Source organism: Chiloscyllium plagiosum, unplaced genomic scaffold (genome assembly GCF_004010195.1).
Source record: "Chiloscyllium plagiosum isolate BGI_BamShark_2017 unplaced genomic scaffold, ASM401019v2 scaf_13958, whole genome shotgun sequence".
NCBI classification, from domain to species: domain Eukaryota; kingdom Metazoa; phylum Chordata; class Chondrichthyes; order Orectolobiformes; family Hemiscylliidae; genus Chiloscyllium; species Chiloscyllium plagiosum.
Genome location: NW_025214729.1, coordinates 603 through 19,670, shown reverse-complemented (window position 1 = coordinate 19,670; position 19,068 = coordinate 603). Strand labels below are relative to the sequence as shown.

At 41.7% G+C, this 19,068-nt stretch overlaps 1 protein-coding gene across 1 annotated transcript; it reads right to left on the bottom strand.

Annotated features, from left to right (window-relative positions):
* Positions 1-10,677: 10,677 nt before the first annotated feature.
* Positions 10,678-17,683, bottom strand: LOC122547994 (single-stranded DNA-binding protein 3-like). Its single transcript, XM_043686546.1, has 4 exons — positions 17,489-17,683; positions 17,080-17,152; positions 16,792-16,853; positions 10,678-10,804 (listed from the first exon to the last, which is right to left on the bottom strand). The coding sequence occupies exons 1-4, from the start codon at positions 17,542-17,544 to the stop codon at positions 10,693-10,695; spliced, it is 303 nt and encodes a 100-aa protein (XP_043542481.1). The 5' UTR covers positions 17,545-17,683; the 3' UTR covers positions 10,678-10,692.
* Positions 17,684-19,068: the final 1,385 nt, after the last annotated feature.

The window sequence follows — 19,068 nt, the reverse complement described above, 5'->3', positions numbered from 1 at the left end:
TCCACAAATTCATGACTTTTTTTTTATTTCAGTGTGGAAACAGGCCCTTCAGCCCAACAAGTCCACACCGACCCGCCGAAGCACAACCCACCCAGACCCATGCCCCTACATTTACCCCTTCACCTAACACTACGGGCAATTTAGCATGGCCAATTCACCTAATCCGCACATTTTTGGATTATGGGAGGAAACCCACGGAGTCACGGGGAGAACGTGCAAACTCCACACAGAGTCGCCTGAGGCAGGAATTGAACCCGGGTCTCTTGCGCTGTGAGGCAGCAGTGCTAACCACTGTGCCGCCCATTTTAATTTTAATTAAGTTGATTACATAAAAAGGTTTTAAACAACTTGCACCAAAATCCCAATAAACTGACACTCTACTTCAACCCAACATGAGCTATTCCTTAACATTTGCACAGCTGAGGAACACTGTGCACAGATCTGTTTAAAAATTTCTCAGAGGACAAATATGAAAAAGATTTGTTCCCAAACTAAGATACATTTCCTTTAAAGATTCAGTTTAAACAAAATAGAAAGCGACTGCAGTGGCAGACTACTTCAGCCAAATCTTTTTTTCCCCCCCCCCCTCTATTTCCAACGTTCCCTGCACCATATTTTTTGAAGTTGATGGCTCATTACTGGGTCCCAGTTCCACAATGTTCTTGGGTATTTTGCCCAAACAGGCATTCATCATGGATAGCTGTTGCCAAAGTCAGGGAACCAAAATGGGCTCAGATTAAGTACTCACCAATCCACACAAAATGCACTTTCCAGCAAGACTCATAAGAATCAAAACACCTTGCATCTTCTAACTTAAATGAAAATTTGGCCAATTTTATTGCCTCTTCTTCCCTGCCTTTACAAATGCAGCTGAATCCAACCATCAGCACGAAAATTAAACTAAGCTCAGCTACTTGTAGAGCTATTGGGAGAAGTTGTAATAAAATAATTAATGCATTGAACCATCTGTTGCATGCCTAACAGCCATACAATGCCGTATCAAGTGTTTACCTGCATCATTGAAACCATTTCCAAGAGACCAGGAGTACAAACACGGTCAGTTGCCTGGAACAGTTGGTCATTCATTGTCTTTTATATCAGCACCACCCAACCTTCACATTTTAGCTCATGTAGTCAGAAAAGTGGACAACATAACACAATGCTGATGTTACAATAAGGCAAAATACTGTGGATGGTAGAAATCTAAATGATAATGGAGAAATTTAGCAGATGTGTACAAAGAGAAGCACAGTTAACATTTTGAATCTATTATGACTTTTCTTCAAAAACCCAGAAACATACTGAACTCAAAACATGAATGCAGTTTTTCTCTCTCTCCCCACAAATACTGCCATACCTGTTGGGTTTCTCCAGCATTGTGTTTGCTCTGATGCTGCACTGTAACCCCAAGTCAGTCCTCCAAGTTAAAATATTAACCTGCTCCCACTCTTTCCAACACTAATTAACCCATTACACAGTTCCAGTGGTCGACACATTAACTTCATGATTCCTTTGTATTATTTTTTACTGAAGACTGCAAATATACAAGCCAAAATAATCTGATGTGTAATTAATGCTGTTCAGTCAAGAATTCAGTCCACTTAAATACATTCTTAAGAAAAGCAAAGGGTGGATTCTTCTCCGTTTGCTCTCAGTTCCTTCCCATGTTGCACAGGATGTGGGCAAAGTGCTATCCCTGGTTATATTATTGAGTGTTTCAATAATCCCTGTACACACCTACTTAGTCTGTTTCCTATACTAGAGATTTCTGAAGTTTTCACAACAGAACTCTTTAAAAATACATTTCAAAGCTCATTCAGTGGCCCAGATATAAGCAATGAAGTACAAAACAGGAGCACCCATGTTAACTCCCACATTCATTTTGAGCTAGCTGCACTCAGTCAGGGTGATAACAGTTGCTATAATTGGCATCAGCAATACAGTCAGAAAAGGAAACAACCATGACTGGAAAGTGCTTGTGATACTAGAATAACTACCAAAGATTCAAATGGAGTAACTTCCAGAGTCAAAAAGCCTTCCAATAATATCGAGAGAGAGAGAGAGAGACAGTTTGATAGGTAGGTAATTGCTTCTGTCATTTGTGGGACTGAACAGGAACTGAAATGGAAAGCAATGAAGTTCTACCCTCTTAACCCTGGGGCATCTGCAGTTTGAACACTGAATAAATTGCAGGAAGCTAATAACTAATAGTGGCAAATTTTAAAATACTACAATTTCACATTCAAAACAAAATGCACTCTTGGTCACTCTACACAGTTTGTTTTTAAATTAAAACTCCAGTTGAGCAAATTATAGAAAACTTATAAACATCGCAGAGTATTTTGATCATATTGTACATTAACACAATAAAAGGGTGAGTGACAAACATCAAGATGGTTCATAATTTTCACTTTTTATTTTAAAGATTAGATTCCTTAGAGAGTGTGGAAACAGGCCATTCAGCCCAACAAGGCCATACCGATCCTCCAAAGAATAACCCACCCAGACTCACTCCCCTACATTTACCGCTGAGTAATGCACCTAACACTATGGGCAATTTAGCATTGCCAATTCGCTTGGCCTGCACATCTTTGGATTGTGGGAGAAAACTGGAGCACCCAGAGGAAGCCCATGCAGATACAGGGAGCAATGTGCAAACTCCAGAGTCACCAGAGGCTGGAATCGAACCTGGGTCACTGTCGCAGTGAGGCAGCAGTGCTAACCGCTGAGCCACCATGCCGCCTCAAAGATTAGCGCCCTTTTGAAATAACTCTTTTTAACCATGTCCAACAATTGAAATCAACAAAAACTCAATATGGCAGTCACCTATCACCTCATTGACTCACTCCAGCGAAAACCCATGACAAATTAAACTGTAGTAACTGCTCCATTTCTCGTCATTATGGTTAAAAAGCTCTTTCACAAAATGAAGTTCAAACCTCAGAAATTCAAACATACAATTACACACTCCTCACATGAATAATGGTATAGTTGGTGCATGTTACAGAATAAATTACACCAGACAAGTGGTTGCAATGAACTTCACAGAACTCAGAACATAATGTTCAAGGCAAACTAGAATTCTGTAATGTTGAGTTGTTGGTGAATACACCCAAAGTAAAACACCTGGGAGGGCTATAATTTGATAAACTAAAATCCTGACTATCTGATCTCAGATGGGTCCTCGACATGACACTTTTACGTGTAGAGCTGCCTCAGAGACACTTGCTGCACAATGGTAGTATCCCTATCTTTGAGCCAGAAGTCCCAAGTTCAGGTCCCACCAGCTCTGGAGATGTACTATAACATGTCTGAACAGATCGATTCAAAAATACTTAGAACTGCCTCAGAGAGCAAGAAAGAAAATCCACATTCCGGAGCCAGTGACAACCAGGAAGAGATTGCAAGGAGATAATGAGCAAGCTCGGCTTAGGTTTAACCACTGCAGTTTTGTTGTCCTGTAGCCTATGATCATAGCTCACATATACACCCAAATCTGGCAGCTGTATAGTTATGCCCGAGCTCAAGTCAATAGCTTTGGGTCTGGCAGCAAAAAACTACTGATAATTGTGCATTTCAATTTTGAACCAAACGATTGCTCTGATTAAACTGGTAATTAACCCCAATTCTCACCATTGTAATCAACACACACAGCAGAACAGTGAAGTTAGATTACGTCACATGCATCACAAATAGCTGCATCGTGCTAAAACATGGACAGTTGCATTGAATTACTGAAAACAGAGCAAAATGGTGATAAGCCTCAGCTAAATGCATCTATTTCAATGGCTTGGCAATTAAACACATTGGGTCCTATAGTATCCTATTGGGCAATCTAAAGGGTATCAAATCCAAATATCAGTCAGGTTATCTCTGTTGCTGCAATTAGAATAATTAGTTTTATGTTCCCAGGCTAGAAATTAAAAAAAAGAGACAGTTTTAAGAAAGGTTCTTATATCCAGTGATCCCTGCCAGAAAAGTGTTTACGTACATTAGGTGAAAACAAACTTTACTGCTGTGCCCAGAGCCAAACTGCCCATCAACACAAACACGAGCAAGCAACTGGATAAAGTGCTGACTTCTGATGCGTGAAACCCTTTAAGCTGGAGCTGCATGTGGGTCCCAACTTTGAGGTCTGAGAGAAAGCAAAACAGGAAATTGCTAGCAACGGAAATTTGGTACACAAGTTACACCATCAATTCACAAGACGTATACAAATCATTGTAAATTTACATAAAACATTTACTTGGTGCTTATTTTGATAATAGCTCGACCATATTTTAACTACTAGGTGAGTAGCAAGATGAGATTTTACAGTAAAGGCTCTGGTTGCTTAAAACAAGCAACAGAAATAAAAACAGACATAGACAAAGCACTCAGCAGCTCAGGCAGTATCTGTGGAAGAAAGTCATAGAATCATGCCTGCGATCTTTCACCAGAACTATTCACAGAAAGTTGCAGGTCTGAAGCTTTTAACTATTTCTCTCCACAGAGATGCCTGACTTGGTCATAGAGATGAAAATGTGTTGCTGGAAAAGCGCAAGTCAGGCAGCATCCAAGGAACAGGAGAATCGACGTTTCGGGCATAAGCCCTTCTTCAGGAATGAGGAAAGTGTGTCCAGCAGGCTAAGATAGAAGGTAGGGAGGAGGGACTTGGGGGAGGGGCGTTGGAATTGCGATAGGTGGAGGGAGGTCAAGGTGACGGTGATAGGCCGGAGTGGGGAACACATTTCAGCAACACATTTTCAGCTCTGATCTCCAGCATCTGCAGTCCTCACTTTCTCCTCATGTACAGAATGGAAACAGACCCTTCGGTCCAACCCACCAGAGATCCCACCAAATCTAGTCCCACCTTCCAGCACCTGGCCCATATCCCTCCAAACCCTTCCTATTCATAAACCCATCCAAATGCCTTTTAAATGCTGCAACTGTACTAGCCTCCAGCATTTCCTGTGGCAGCCCATTCCACACAAGCACCACCCGCTGCGTGGAAGCGTTGCCCCTTAGGTCTCTTCTATATCTTTCCCCTCACACCCTAAACCTATGCCCTCTAGTTCTGGACTCCCCCACCCCAGGGAAAAGACTTTGCCTATTTACCTTATCCATATCCCTCATGATTTATAACCTCTTTACGGTCACCCCTCAGCCTCCGACGCTCCGGGAAAAACAGCCCCAGCCTATTCAACTTCTCCTTATAGCTCAAATCCTTGTAAATCTTTTCTGAACCCTTTCAGGTTCAGACAGGAAGGAGACCAGAATTGCATGCAATATTCCAAAAGTGGCCTAACCAATGTCCTGCATAGCCGCAACGTGACCTCCCAACTCCTGTACTCAATAATCTTGACCAATAAAGGAAAGCATACCAAACGCCTTCTTCACTATCCTATCTACCTGCAACTCCACTTTCAAGGAGCTATGAACCTCCACTCCAAGGTCTCTTTGTTCAGCAACACTCCCCAGGACCTTACCATTAAGTGTAGAAGTCTGCTAAGATTTGCTTTCCCAAAATGCAGCACCTCGTATTTATCTAAATTAAACTCCATCTGCCACTTCTCAGCCCACTGGTCCATCTGATCAAGATCCCGTTGTAATCTGAGGTAACCTTCTTCGCTGTCCATTATACATCCAATTTTGGTGTCACCTGCAAACATACTAACTATACCTTTGTTCATTTCCAAATCTTTTCTGTAAATGAAATGTAGTGGACCCAGCACCAATCTTTGCGGCACTCCACTGGTCACAGGCCTCCACTCTGAAATATATCCCTCCACCACCACCCTTTGTCTTCTACCTTCAAGCCAGTTCTGTATCCTGCATTCCGTGAGATCTAACCTTATTGAAGTCTACATAGATCACGGCTAACGCTCTGCCCTCAATCCTCTGTTACTTCTTCAAAAAACTCAATCAAGTTTGCAAGACATGATTTCCCACTCACAAAGCCAAAGTAATTCTCGCATTTTCTGTTCTTATGTCAAGTTTTCAGCACTTTGCTCTCAAATCATGGAAAAATCTCAGGAGAGAAGGCAAGCAGTTTATTCAACTCTGGGCATAGATCCTCTACGACAAAAGCACCTACACACAGACATGCAAGATGCAAATCCATAATTCCTTCAGGCACAGTAACGTGAACGTTATGCCTTAAGGGGCAGTCTTAATTGTAGTCTTTTTTAGAAAGTATCCAGTCCATAAACATTCAGAATAATTTGAAAAACCACATTTTATGGATCTGGCAAGTTGCCATTGAATCATGTGTTCCAGAAGAATGTCAGGGCTCCAACTTCCAGTTAGCCTGCATTAGAATGATTTCCTAAAGATGATCCTGACTGTGCCAATGTGGAGATGTCTTCTGGCCTTCCTACAGAATCACTGGCCAAATGGCTGTGAAAATGACCACAGCAACATTCTACAAACGCTTATTAAGAATGCTGTCAGCAATGGACAATGGGGATAAGCAGTGCTATTTCAATTCTGGGAGTGGCCTATTACTTGCCAAAATTCTCTCCCTTTTGCAGTCAACTAAATGGCCATTCTTAATGCAGTTATCAAGGCAGTGTCAGAGATTAGCCCAATTCTGCTCTAATCAAATGTTCAATTTCCAGTAGGAATCGTTATACGAGTAGCTGGTACTATGCTATCCACTCAAGAGGTGGGCAGCCAAATTTTAATACCCTAACTTCAACCTCAATTAAGAACAGTTAACCCAGATCAGACCATGACTAAACCTGGAACTCAGTTTGCTTTTGAGCCACACCAAGCAAGGATTCAATTCAAAAACCAAGTCTCAAGAAAGGTCAGGATTAGCAACCTTTGGGTTCTGACTGTGCACAAGCTTGCTTTACAAAAAGGGAAAATCTGATTTGGGTAAAGGCTATTTTTGCTCTCATTTGTCAGCAGTGACATCAATGGTACACAGCTCAACTGGTACCGGAGTTCCTCGATCATCCATGTTTCACTGAATATACTGGCCATCTTATCAGAGTTGGGATTTCATCCCAGACCTTTTGGCCCAGAGGTAGTGACAATGTCACTGCACCATAAGACCCTTGGATCACACCTTACCAGGTAGCAACTTAACTTCACAGCCATTTAACAAGCAAAAACACAAATAGGAGCAGGAGAAAGCCATTTGACCCATCGAGGTTGCGCCACAATAAGATCACGGCTGATCTTTTTGTGGACTCAGCTTCAATTACCCACCTGCTCACCATTATCCTTAATTCCTTTGGGGTTCAAACATCTGTCTTTGCCTTAAAACCATTCAACTGCCTCAACTGCTTCACTAGGCAAGAAATTCCATAGATTCACAACCCTTTTTGTGAAGTTGTTCCTCCTCAACTGAATCCTAAAAGTTCTCCCCCTTATTTTCAAGCTATGCCCCCTAGTTCTAGTCTCACCCATCAGTGGAAACAACTTCCCTGCTTTTACCTATTCCCTTCTTAGTTTTATGTTTCTATAAGATCTCTCCTCATTATTCTTAATTCCAATGTGTACAGTCCCAGTCTACTCACTCAATCCCTCCTCATAAGCCAGCCCTCTCAACTACATGAATCAACCTAGTGAACCTCCTCTGCAGCCCCTCCAGTGCCAGTATGTCCTTTCTCAAGTAAGGAGATCAAAACTATACACAGTACTCCAGGGGTGGCCTTACCAGTGCCATGCATAACTGCAGCATAATCTCCCTATTTTTAAACTCCATCCCTCTAGTAATGAAGGGCAATATTCCATCTGCCTTCTTAATGACCTGCTGCACCTACAAACCAACTTTTTGTGATTCATGCACAAGGACACCCAGGTCTCTATGCATAGCAGCATGCTGCAATTTTTCACAATTAATAGTCCATTTTGCTGTTATTCCTACCAAAATGGATAATTCTCCACTTACCAACATTATACGCCATGTGCCAGATCCTTACCCACTCACTTAACCTATCTATACCCCTCTCTAGATTTTGAGCCCTCTGCAGACTTTGCACTACCACTCATTTTAGTGTCATCTGAAAACTTTGACACACTACACTTAAGATTTCCAAGGAGTATCAAGGACAACTAAAGCACCATAATTGTAGTTCTGCTGGACAAACAGCTAACTTATCAAGAGGATTGATAGCAACATCACCCATGTTTTTAATCCTTTAAAACCACAAAAACAATGCAGTCAGGCATTAAGTTGTTAAATCTCAAGCAAGCTTTGATTAATCATGTACTTTTTAGCTCAATACTGTCAAGCCTTGTCCATATTTATCAACTTTTGCATTCAAAATTTGTCACCTCAGATGCTATTATATGGCAAAGAAATAACTTTCCAAGACAGCTGTACATTATAAACCAATATTTACTGAAAACTAGACACAGTACTCGACAACATTTGCAGTTGTGATTTTCTTAAGTTTAGCAACGAATGTTCTGAAAGTCCGTAAAACCTGAAGTTCTATATTCATTTTACACTTTTAGATAAAGTAAATCAAATGTTTAACAAACAAAAAAAATACATAATATCATTCCACTTAGAGGCTACCTGCAAAACTAAAAACAAGAATACTAAACTTGCAGTTTGACATTGCATATTAATGTGTGCAGAATATACGCAATGTTATGTGACAAGTACACTTCAACAACACCTTTTCAAACTGGTTTCTCAAACTATTGATACTCAATCGGGTGCTCTAGCCTGGCTCCAATCATTCAGTCCTACCTACAAGTTCAGTTAATCATCAACAGGTTGTTGTCACCTGGTCAACAAATAAAACCTCGTGCTCGGGTTATAAATTTTCTAGTCTCTAGCACAACAACGCTGAGAAGATGCAGCTCTCACTCTTATACAAGCACACTAACTCTATTTCAGGTTCCATTAGCAAGCAGATGACAGAAAGGTCCAACTTAGTTGAACCAGAGAGGCATACCAATTAACTTTAAAATAAACAGCACACTAAATAGTTGTGCAGTAAAGTTAGCACAACTATCCTGCTAAACTGTCAACATCCTGGGGATACCATTGGCCAAACACTGAACTGGACTTGCCATATAAATACAGCAGCTACAAGAGGAAGTCAGAAGTTATGAATACTGTGCATGTACTCATGTCCTGACTGTCCAAAACCTGTCCACCATCTACTAGACAAGTCAGAAGTGTGATGGAATACCTGCCTGAACAACAGCAGATCCAACAACATTCAGGAAACTTGACAACAACCAGGGCAAAGTAGTCTGCTTGTCTTGCACCACATTCACAAACATCCAGGATTAATATGTATTATATGGAAGATGCACTGCAGAGATTTACCAAAGATCCTTAGACAACACCTCCCAGACCCACGACTACTTTCATCCAGAAGGACAAGGGCAGCAAATACATAGGACCACCACTACCTGCAAGGTCCCTCCAAGCCACTCTGTTCTTACTTGGGAATACAACACAGTTCCTTCACTGTCATTGGGTTGAAATCCTGGAATTTCCTTCTTAGTGGCATTTTGGGTTTACCTTCAGACTGTGGACTTTGAACAGGTCAAGGTGGCAGCTCACCATCACCTTCTCAAGGGCAACTCGGGATGGGCCATAAAGGCTGGCCAACCAACAATGCCCGCATCCCAAGAGTATTAAAAGAAAACACCATTGCATAAATGTTAACAGATATCCTGTATATTTCAAGATTCATGACGGTTATGCTTAAAAACAGTCTACAGATAAGCAACCATTCAGACCCAACTGTCTAATTTGAAACACAGCTGTAAAGTGAAAGAAATGAATTATTGAAAAAGCCTTAAAACACATGACAACATTTTCCAAAATAAGTGAATCCCAGAAAGGCAGCTTACTTTTGTAGTACAAGCTTTACACTAAGGAAGCAGTTTGCACTATTCACCATTCACTAACACGGACATGCCACTGCCACTCACCAGAAGGAAAGAAAACAAAGTAAACTAAAAATCTGCGACAAACTCTACTCCATTATGTATTTCATTTGCACTCTGTGCACAATCACTAAGTAACTTCAAAAATGCTTATATTAAAATCTATCGAGATGTCAATTTATAGAAGCTTCCACTTTCCTTTTCCATCACAAGGTTTATTTTATTCTTGATCTTGCACAAAAATCAGTTCCAGTCTGTGTCAAACATTTCCATAGCTTATTCTTAAATGATAGCTAAATCTCCAATAATCAATGCTGAAAGTTTCAATTCTAGATTTTGGAAACAATGCATGTTTATTTCACTGGACTTTTCACTGTACTGATGTGCTCCAGGCAACTACCAAAAGTTACATGCACCAGTACACAATCTCCAAAAGGCAAGTGGCAAATAACCTCCACTTAAACAGATTTGAAGGCAAGGCTCATGTAAATCCACAGCAAACCCAAAGTAACGCAAATTCCTTTGAAGTGAACTTTTAAAACACAAGGTCCACATTTGTATAATTGTTGTCCTCAAATGCTTTTTCACTTGCTTCATGTAATAAAAGTAGTGATCACACAATTAGACAGTATTCTCAAAACCAAAATTGTTTCCTAATCAACCATTACCATTTCAGGCCAGAAAACCACAATCAACCATTTTCAGACTACACACCAATAAATTATGAGATTGTATCTCAAATTTCACAGCACAGAAATAGTTTCCTGCAAAGAAAAGCATCTGATTTCAAAACTGGCATTCCATTTGGCATACCCTGCACACAGAATTATTGAGAGCCTACAATTATTCACAGGAATTTTTGAAACTCACATAATCATGGAAGGCTTTCGCTTCACTTGAATGTTCACACGTGTCTCGCCTTTCTGGAGCTGCACAGTAAAGGTCCCAAAATACACTATAGGGAAGGAAAAAAGATCTGTTACTATTTCTTTCTCAGCAAAACAAAAGTATACTCCAGGCATGCACATGCAAAAAACATTTGATACTGTTTGTTAGCATAGCTCATTGTGCTGCAATACACTATGCTCAGGAAAACACAGCTTTCAATGATAAGCTATATAAATATAAGGTGTATACTGGCATCAAAACCACAAAAGCAGTCACAACTTTAAGTAGTAGTTAATAAACTCTCAGGTTTAAAAAGCAACTGACTAAAGAGTATACAGCTGTATATTTACATCAAATGACAGGAGTTAAAATTGGTAATAGTATTCTGTTTCAGTAATAACCAAATAATTCAAGATCCCAACTTAGACTGTAAATACTAGCTGCTAGAAAACAATTACAATTCCAACTTCTCAGTCCCTGTGAAGGCATCTGCTTAGTCCCATTCATAGTGTGTGCTGCACTTCACAAATCCCCAGGTTCCACCACAGGCCTCTACCTGCAGATGTTCAACTAAAACACTTACCTGACTGAGCCCATAAATTTGCAAACTAGTCAAATCATTATTTTATATAATTAGGGTCCCATTGACAGCTCTCCAAATTGTACTACACACAATTCACAGCCATCAAACTGAAATCCAGACCTACTTGTAAGGGTTCTTAATTTCTAGTAATTAAGGGCAAGTTATTGAAAATATGATAAAAACCAATTTCCTAACCCTACTTTTTATCAAAAGTCCCAACCTTCTTCAGAAAGCACATATTCATAAGGAGGTTCAATTTCACAGGCATTATCATCTGCTAAAAGACAAGACTGTCCATCTAAATGGTAACAGCAAGCTATTCCACCAGAGCCGTGTCATAGCCTCTTATTCTTAATAAACCCTCATCCTACCTTTATCCACCTCACAAAACACAAAAGCTCACTGCATAATTTAGTTCAACTATACAACTTTGAATCTCCCATACAACTTCCTCTTGAATGGCTCCCAAGCAGTTGCCACCAAGACTCAGTTGAAAGGCAATTCTAATTACTTTGTGCGAGATGCTAAGTGACATTGGTTCAGAATGACTTCTGTTACATTAAGTTTATGTTTCAGTCCGTCTACTGTGGTTCAACTATTAACTTTTTTTTATTGGTATTTTGCTGAAATGAATATTCCCTTGAATCCGCCTCCATTCAACACACCCTTCCAACAGGAGTTCATGCATAATAATCAGTAAATCTAGCTGGTCCTTCCCTCCCTAGCCTGGGGTCATGGAGGACACCTTTGGCACCCCACTATCAAGGCAGAGATTAGCAAAAGCATAGATTGAACCTGATCTATATGATTCAAATCTCACACAATGTATCTAGCCCAAGCAACTGCCAGGAAAGTTCGAAGTATTAATTCAGTGAAAAATATTAGAACATTGCTCTGCTAACAGCATTTGCCACCAGCCAATGCTGCTTCTCGGCCTACACATAGATCTTAGGTCATTAGGTAAACCCTACTACCTTTACGCAAGACCTCCCCATAACAATGTGGAGGCAGTCCAGAGCAGCTGCATGTTCTGTGCTACTTTTCCACTTTGAGTGTTTAACATGATAATTTTTTTTGGTAAACAACCAACAGCTTAAATATAGTCATGTGATTCACACAATTATGACACATTGGTTCACATAGTCAGACAAAGCCCAAAGAAATGTTAAAATCTCTACAGAAGTACATAAAGTTCCAAACATCAGCGTTCCACTGGGATTGCATACAGATAATTTTCAGCATAAAAATGTAAAACAAATAATCAGTAGCAAAGTCTGAAAAGCAAAACAAGTGAATACATCATCTTTTGGCTTTCATCAATAAAGGAACCCAAAATACTCGAGTGCAAATGAACAAAAACAACTTAACTGCCATTTTTTGCAATCACTGTCCCTTTGAAGATTCATTTTTAACAATGATTTGGAGGTGCTGGTGTTGGACTGGCATGGACAAAGTTAAAGATCACAATACCAGTTTCTAGTCCATCAGGTTTATTTGGAAGCACTAGCTTTCGAGGCACTGCCTCTTCATCAGGTGGTGGTGCAACAGGACCAGAAGAATTTAGAACAAAAGGGTTACAGTGTCACTTAGTTGTAATGATATTAGATTAGATTACTTTACAGTGTGGAAACAGGCCCTTCGGCCCAACAAGTCCACACCACCCCGCCGAAGCGCAAACCACCCATACCCTACATTTACCCCTTACCTAACACAACGGGCAATTTCGCATGGCCAATTCACCTGACCTGCACATCTTTGGACTGTGGGAGGAAACCCACGCAGACACGGGGAGAATGTGCAAACTCCACAAGTCAGTCGCCTGGGCGGGAATTGAACCCAGGTCTCTGGCGCTGTGAGGCAGCAGTGCTAACCACTGTGCCACCGTGCCGCCCATGATATATTAAACAAACCTTCTTCAGACCAAGTCTTGCATCTTTTAGGATGGGATATAATGGTTTAGGCTCTTTAATATGTAAAGGTGAGGACTCCTTTTAAGTTACATTTTCAAGGTGGCTTCAGATTCCCTAATATTTTTAACAAAACATACAAGGACCCAAGAAAACCACTGACTGTCTGATATATTCAACAATATATCAGACTTTCCCAAAAACAAGATAAACAACAGCTGATCAAGTTACCAAGAGAGCAATAATAAAATGATGCACTTTGCACATTCACATAATTGTTTGTGCCTCTTGGTTACAAAGGTATTTTAGTGAAGATTACTGAAAATTAAAAACTTAGATTAAAACAGAATTTAGATCGTGGGATTCTCAGTCTAATAAGTAACATGTGCCGGGTCAATCTTCAGCCAACTGGGGAAAGAGTTTTTGAGAACAAGGTTAATGCACAAAAGACTAATGTCATAGTGTATCAAGAAATGGTGATATCAGCACTCCATTCACTGAGATATGGACAACCTACAACAAGTATCTCAAAAGCAGTGGAAGAGCTCAACAAGATCCTTCAAATTCAGTGGCCAGAAAGGAACTCCAACAGCAGCATCCTCCCCAAAGTCAGCTTACCCAGCATCAAGGCACAAATTATTCAAAACCAGTTCTGCTGGGCAACATGCCATTTGTCTGCAAATACTGGATTTCCAAAGTGACAGCTCTAATTAGAACTTGGTCCCAGGAGATTCCCACGAAGATAGCAAAAGTGCTTTAAGAATATTCCCAGAACACCCCAAAGAGGTAAATCATACCCCAATTCCTTGGAGACCCTGACTCTTGACCAATTAAAATTGATACGGCTCATCCAGGAAGGCACTGAAAGCATTGTGGGGCTTAGAATTGTGCACGTGTGAAGCCAAGGAGTGAGAACACAAACCTCCAAAATAACTCATCTGCTCAACCCTTCAAGCAACACCAGAGTAGTGTGCAACAAAGTTTGCAGATCACATTGAGCTGATAAGCCATCTCAGAACTCTTTCAACCAGAGTCTAAGTAAGTCATCCCTGATTGGGGAGGGGAGGGTTGGTAGAAGAGGTATGAGTCCACCACTGACTTCAGTTTAGTAACTCGTGCGTAGAGGGATTTTGGATGGCTTATAATATTCTTATGTACACTTAATCGCTGAAGCAATTAATCCTTCATATGTAATACTAGCAAATCAAACCCTAGGAAGATATGGGCCCCAAGTTTGATTTGAAATAAAACAGAAATTTGCTAGAGAAACTCAGCATGTCTGGCAGCATCTGTAGAGAAAAGCAGAGTTAATGTTCCAATCTAGCGACACTTCAGAACAAGTTTGATTTTGTAGATTTAGATTACTTACACAGTGTGGAAACAGGCCCTTCAGTCCAACAAGTCCACACCGACCCGCCGAAGCGTGACCCACCAAGACCCATTCCCCTACATTTACCCCTTCACCTAACACTACAGGCAATTTCGCATGGCCAATTCACCTAACCTGCACATTTTTGGACTGTGGGAGGAAACCAGAGCACCCGGAGGAAACCCACGCAGACACGGGGAGAATGTGCAAACTCCACACAGTCAGTCGCCTGAGGCGGGAATTGAACCCGGGTCTCTGGCGCTGAGGCAGCAGTGCTAACCACTTTGTTTAACAGTCAATAATAAATGGTACTGTCTGAGGCTATCCAGCAAAAGTGGCTGTCCTTCCCATCATGGGAAATTGAATGAGGGTGCAGGGAGGATGGAAAACATTGGCAAAAAATCCCGAAACTTAATTTGGGCATCTTGGCATCCAGCCCACAGTAAATGATGCAAAAAGACTAATTACTGCCAATTAAGGTTGCCCAAAATGCTACACAAATGTACAAATAAGCATACAAATAAATGTTTACCAACATGTTAATTATCTGACATATTACAAATTGTTCAATATTAAAAATCTGCTTGTTAAGATGACAGCTGTACAAATCTCAGTCTGATCATATATACATATCACTTATATGGCAATAGAACTCCCAATTCACTAAATATGTCCAGTATGAAATTCTCTTGGATCTTTCCCACCCCCATATATTCCCAAGCAGCTGCCATTTCCTCTTTTAGTTTCAACAGGACTGTGTGGGTGGCTACATAGCTGCAATCAGCATCACTATAATCAGTTAATAGAAGGAATACCACTGTGGGGACTCCTCAATTTTTCACTAAGATGCTTAATTGCACCTAGGACGTTGAATATCGTATTGAGTGAGAGCAATATTAGCTCACCCTTCTGCCCTCAAAGCAGAGAACCACCACATGACCCTAAACAAATAGCCAACAGTAAAAGTGATGCCAATAAAGTAATTCTGCTGTAAAGCTGAGCCACAGTATGCAGAGATTCCAAGTTCCAGTCTCCAATTTGTCTTTGGTTGATCTGATCCAGCACGATGGCACAATGACAATGTTTTCGGGAGTAATGGGTTTGAAGCTGTTAGTTAACTAGCCACGGTACCCATTCAACATTCCAAGTACTATCGCAAATGGACGTACATGGGTTCTTGCCCAACGTCCAATTTAAAAAAGAAATTGCTGGGAAAACTTAGCAGATCTGGCAGCATTTGTGGAGAGAAAGCAGAGTTAACATTTCAGGTTCAGTGAACTTTCTTCAGAACTTTGCTTCTTCACTCCTGAAGAGTCACTGGACCAAAATGTTAACTCTGCTTTCTCTCCAAAGATGCTGCCAGACCTGCTCAGCTGTCCCAGCAATTCGTTTTTTTCTTCTGATTTCCAGCATCCACTTTTTTTCTGTTTAGTGAAGAACCCAATCAAACTTGCCTGTATTACCAGATTAATCATTGACTACTTGGATGAGGAGCTGGAAAAACTGCTCCCACCCGTGGAACCACATCGAGCAAAAGCTGAAATGCTCAATAAAAGGGGACAAAAGTTGCAAGCCAGGATGGGATTCAACCTTCAAAAGGTGCAGTTTTGCACTGAACCAACAACAATAACCGATCAAAAATAGTCAGGTTTCCTATCGGTGTTAACAAAGTAACAAGAGGGTCCGAGAGCAGTCGTTTTGCATTTTAAATCTACATAGTAAACAGTTACTATACACTGCACCCGAAAGTTCCAAATCAAGAGCAAAGCAACTCGAGTTTGTAAACGCTGCGCAGTACAGTAACTTGGGGGGAGGGGAGGGAGAATACAGGTAACATTTTCTGTCTCTGCGATCCTTGTGAAATGATCTCATGTACTCTCGAAACCCTAGCATAAAGCTGCATGGCTCAAAACGCATCATGAAAACAATTTGTGTAAGCTGGATTTAAAAAGACCATAAATTATAAACTCGTTAACGAAAAGGCGTTTAATCAGCACCAAAACTTCCGATTTTTAACAAGAGATGCCTGTTGCTAGTAAAGCCCTTTGTATGGACCCCAGTATCAGTATTTTTGATACAATGTTGCCAAAAAGTTCCAAAAGAAAACAGAATAAAAGTATCTGTATTTATTACTTGGAGCGATGATGGAAACTCTACACAAGCCCAATGTGGGACACTTAAAATTATCTACTTACCACCACCAGGAGTGTAAAAACCCAGGAGGTTCCCCTAATGTGATATTTTTCTCCCATCGTATCTGCAAAATTTAAAAAAAAACTCAGAGTAAGTACGGAAGGAAACGGGGAGGGGAGGTGGTAAGAAGGGAGCGAGGGCAGGCTGCATTGAGAACTAGTCAGCTGAATGGATTTTTTTTGTTTTGTAGCCACAATAAATGGCAAAAGGTTAACACAATTCAAAATGGAGGCGAGATTGTCCGCCTGAGAAACAAAGGCTAAAGCGGAGTGATGGAGACATGCAGTTACCTCTGAGAGGAAGGTCTGTGCGGATTTCTGTGCCCCGACATGAAGCAGATATTCGTACACGTACAGAGCCAACCTGCGGGCGAAGGAGACACAAAGGAGCCGGTTACAAGGCTTTCTATTTATTACACGGGAATGCAGAGAGGGAAAGAGGGAGAGAGCAAGAGAGGAGCTGGGGGGTTTGTCAGCGAGCGGCACTACACCCAGGCAGCCCCGCCGGACACAATGTTTCATTCAGTTTCTTTGGAGAAGCGGAAACCCACAGCGTGCGAGTCAAACATAAATACTAATGATAATAATAATGAAAAGAGATTTAATCCCCGCGATCTGCAGCGGCCGCTGTCTGGCCCCGGGGAGCCAGTTAAACGGTGAGCAAATTCCTTATCTTTGTTATAACAAAAATTAAACTTACTTTTCTCGAGCTTGCCCGTCCGAGGGCACCGCCGAACCTTTGCTTTTGGCGAACATGCTTTTTTGGGGAAGGAGCTGCCTGGCAGTCGGGCACCTGTCAAACCATCAAACCCGGGGCGACCCCATCGCCGCGTCCGCGCACGCAGCCCAGCCCCGGCAGCGGAAAGGGCGGCCGCGGGCCCCGCCCCCCCTTCCAACCAACCCAAGTGACAGGGGCATGGGCCAACCGGCGACCGCCGCCCTGCGTCAATCATCCTCTCAGACCTACTGCCACCTAGGACGGCCTGTCAGTCAGCCGCCGCTTGCTCCCGGTTCCGCCAATCGGAGGTGGGCGGATGGGCGGGAGCTTCCCGCCGGAGTGACTGGCCAGTTTGGTTACAGAGACCGGCTGCGCTGATTGGTCGGCGGTTCAGATACATCGACAAGGGGGGAGCCTCGAAACAGTGCGCCCGGGAGTTTCTAAAACCCCCTCCCCTTATGCTATTCCGGGCGAGGGCGGCATTCCCCCTGCTCGGTGGCTGCTGTGAAAACCTGGGACGGAGTACAGCATTCACTCCAAACAAACACTAAACACAATCCTATTGTTTAACTCTTACTCCTTTCTCCTGGTGCATTCATTTTATGTAGTGCTTGAGCTTCCTGCATGTTACGTTTTTGTTCTCTCTAGTTATTTTCGCTCAGTAGTCAGCGTGTTGTCGATGCTTATTTCAAAAGTAAATTTTCTGCTTTAACAATATCTACCTCCCACCACCCCCCCCCCCTCCCCCGTCAGCACCTCCTCCCTCCTCCCCCCCAGCCGCCACCGCACACCCAATCCCTCGGGCGCTGAAAAGAAGAAGGTTCATACAGAGTTAACTGGAGATCTGCAGAAAATCCGATCCTGATTACTTGGTTTTGAAATCAATGTTGTAAATTCCCAACTCATGAACAAAAGCGCATGCAGCGCAAAGCATGTGCTTCAGGTAAAAATACAACGCGCGGAGACGGACTGAGTCCAGAATAGAGCTGCACAAAAACTCATTCATTATTCGCAATGCTCTAATACTTTCTTGTGTGGCGGAACACATTTAGCTCCCCTTTTAAGGCTCCCTTGTGTGAATAAGAGAACGAGAAACGCAACAGTTTGGAACTGATCGAAACCGGTTTGCACGCACGTGATGTGCAGTACAGTAGTTTTCCATTAAGATGGACCTGATTCTCCAAATTGCAACTCATTCAGGAAGATACCCGGGAAGCAGTGGCGTTTCCCAGTTTGCTAAAGCGTTTGAGATCTTAACCGTATCAGACTTCCGTCCAAACACAGAGAAAAAGCTTGAGCCATCCTGTGCACAATCAAAGCGAGTTTTAACCGTCTAGACTCAACCTTTAACTTCTCCAGATTCCAGGATTAGTAAATTATTTAGAACTGCTTCCTGTGTACATAAATATATGCAGATTAATCGGTAATTTATGTAACTACAACCAGAATTATTGTTTGAATCTGTGAGCCTTACCTTGGGACGGTTTTAAATTAACTTTTTTTGACAGCCTTTTTTTAAGTAGATATAACCGTGTAACCACGAAGAAATAGAACCCAGTTAA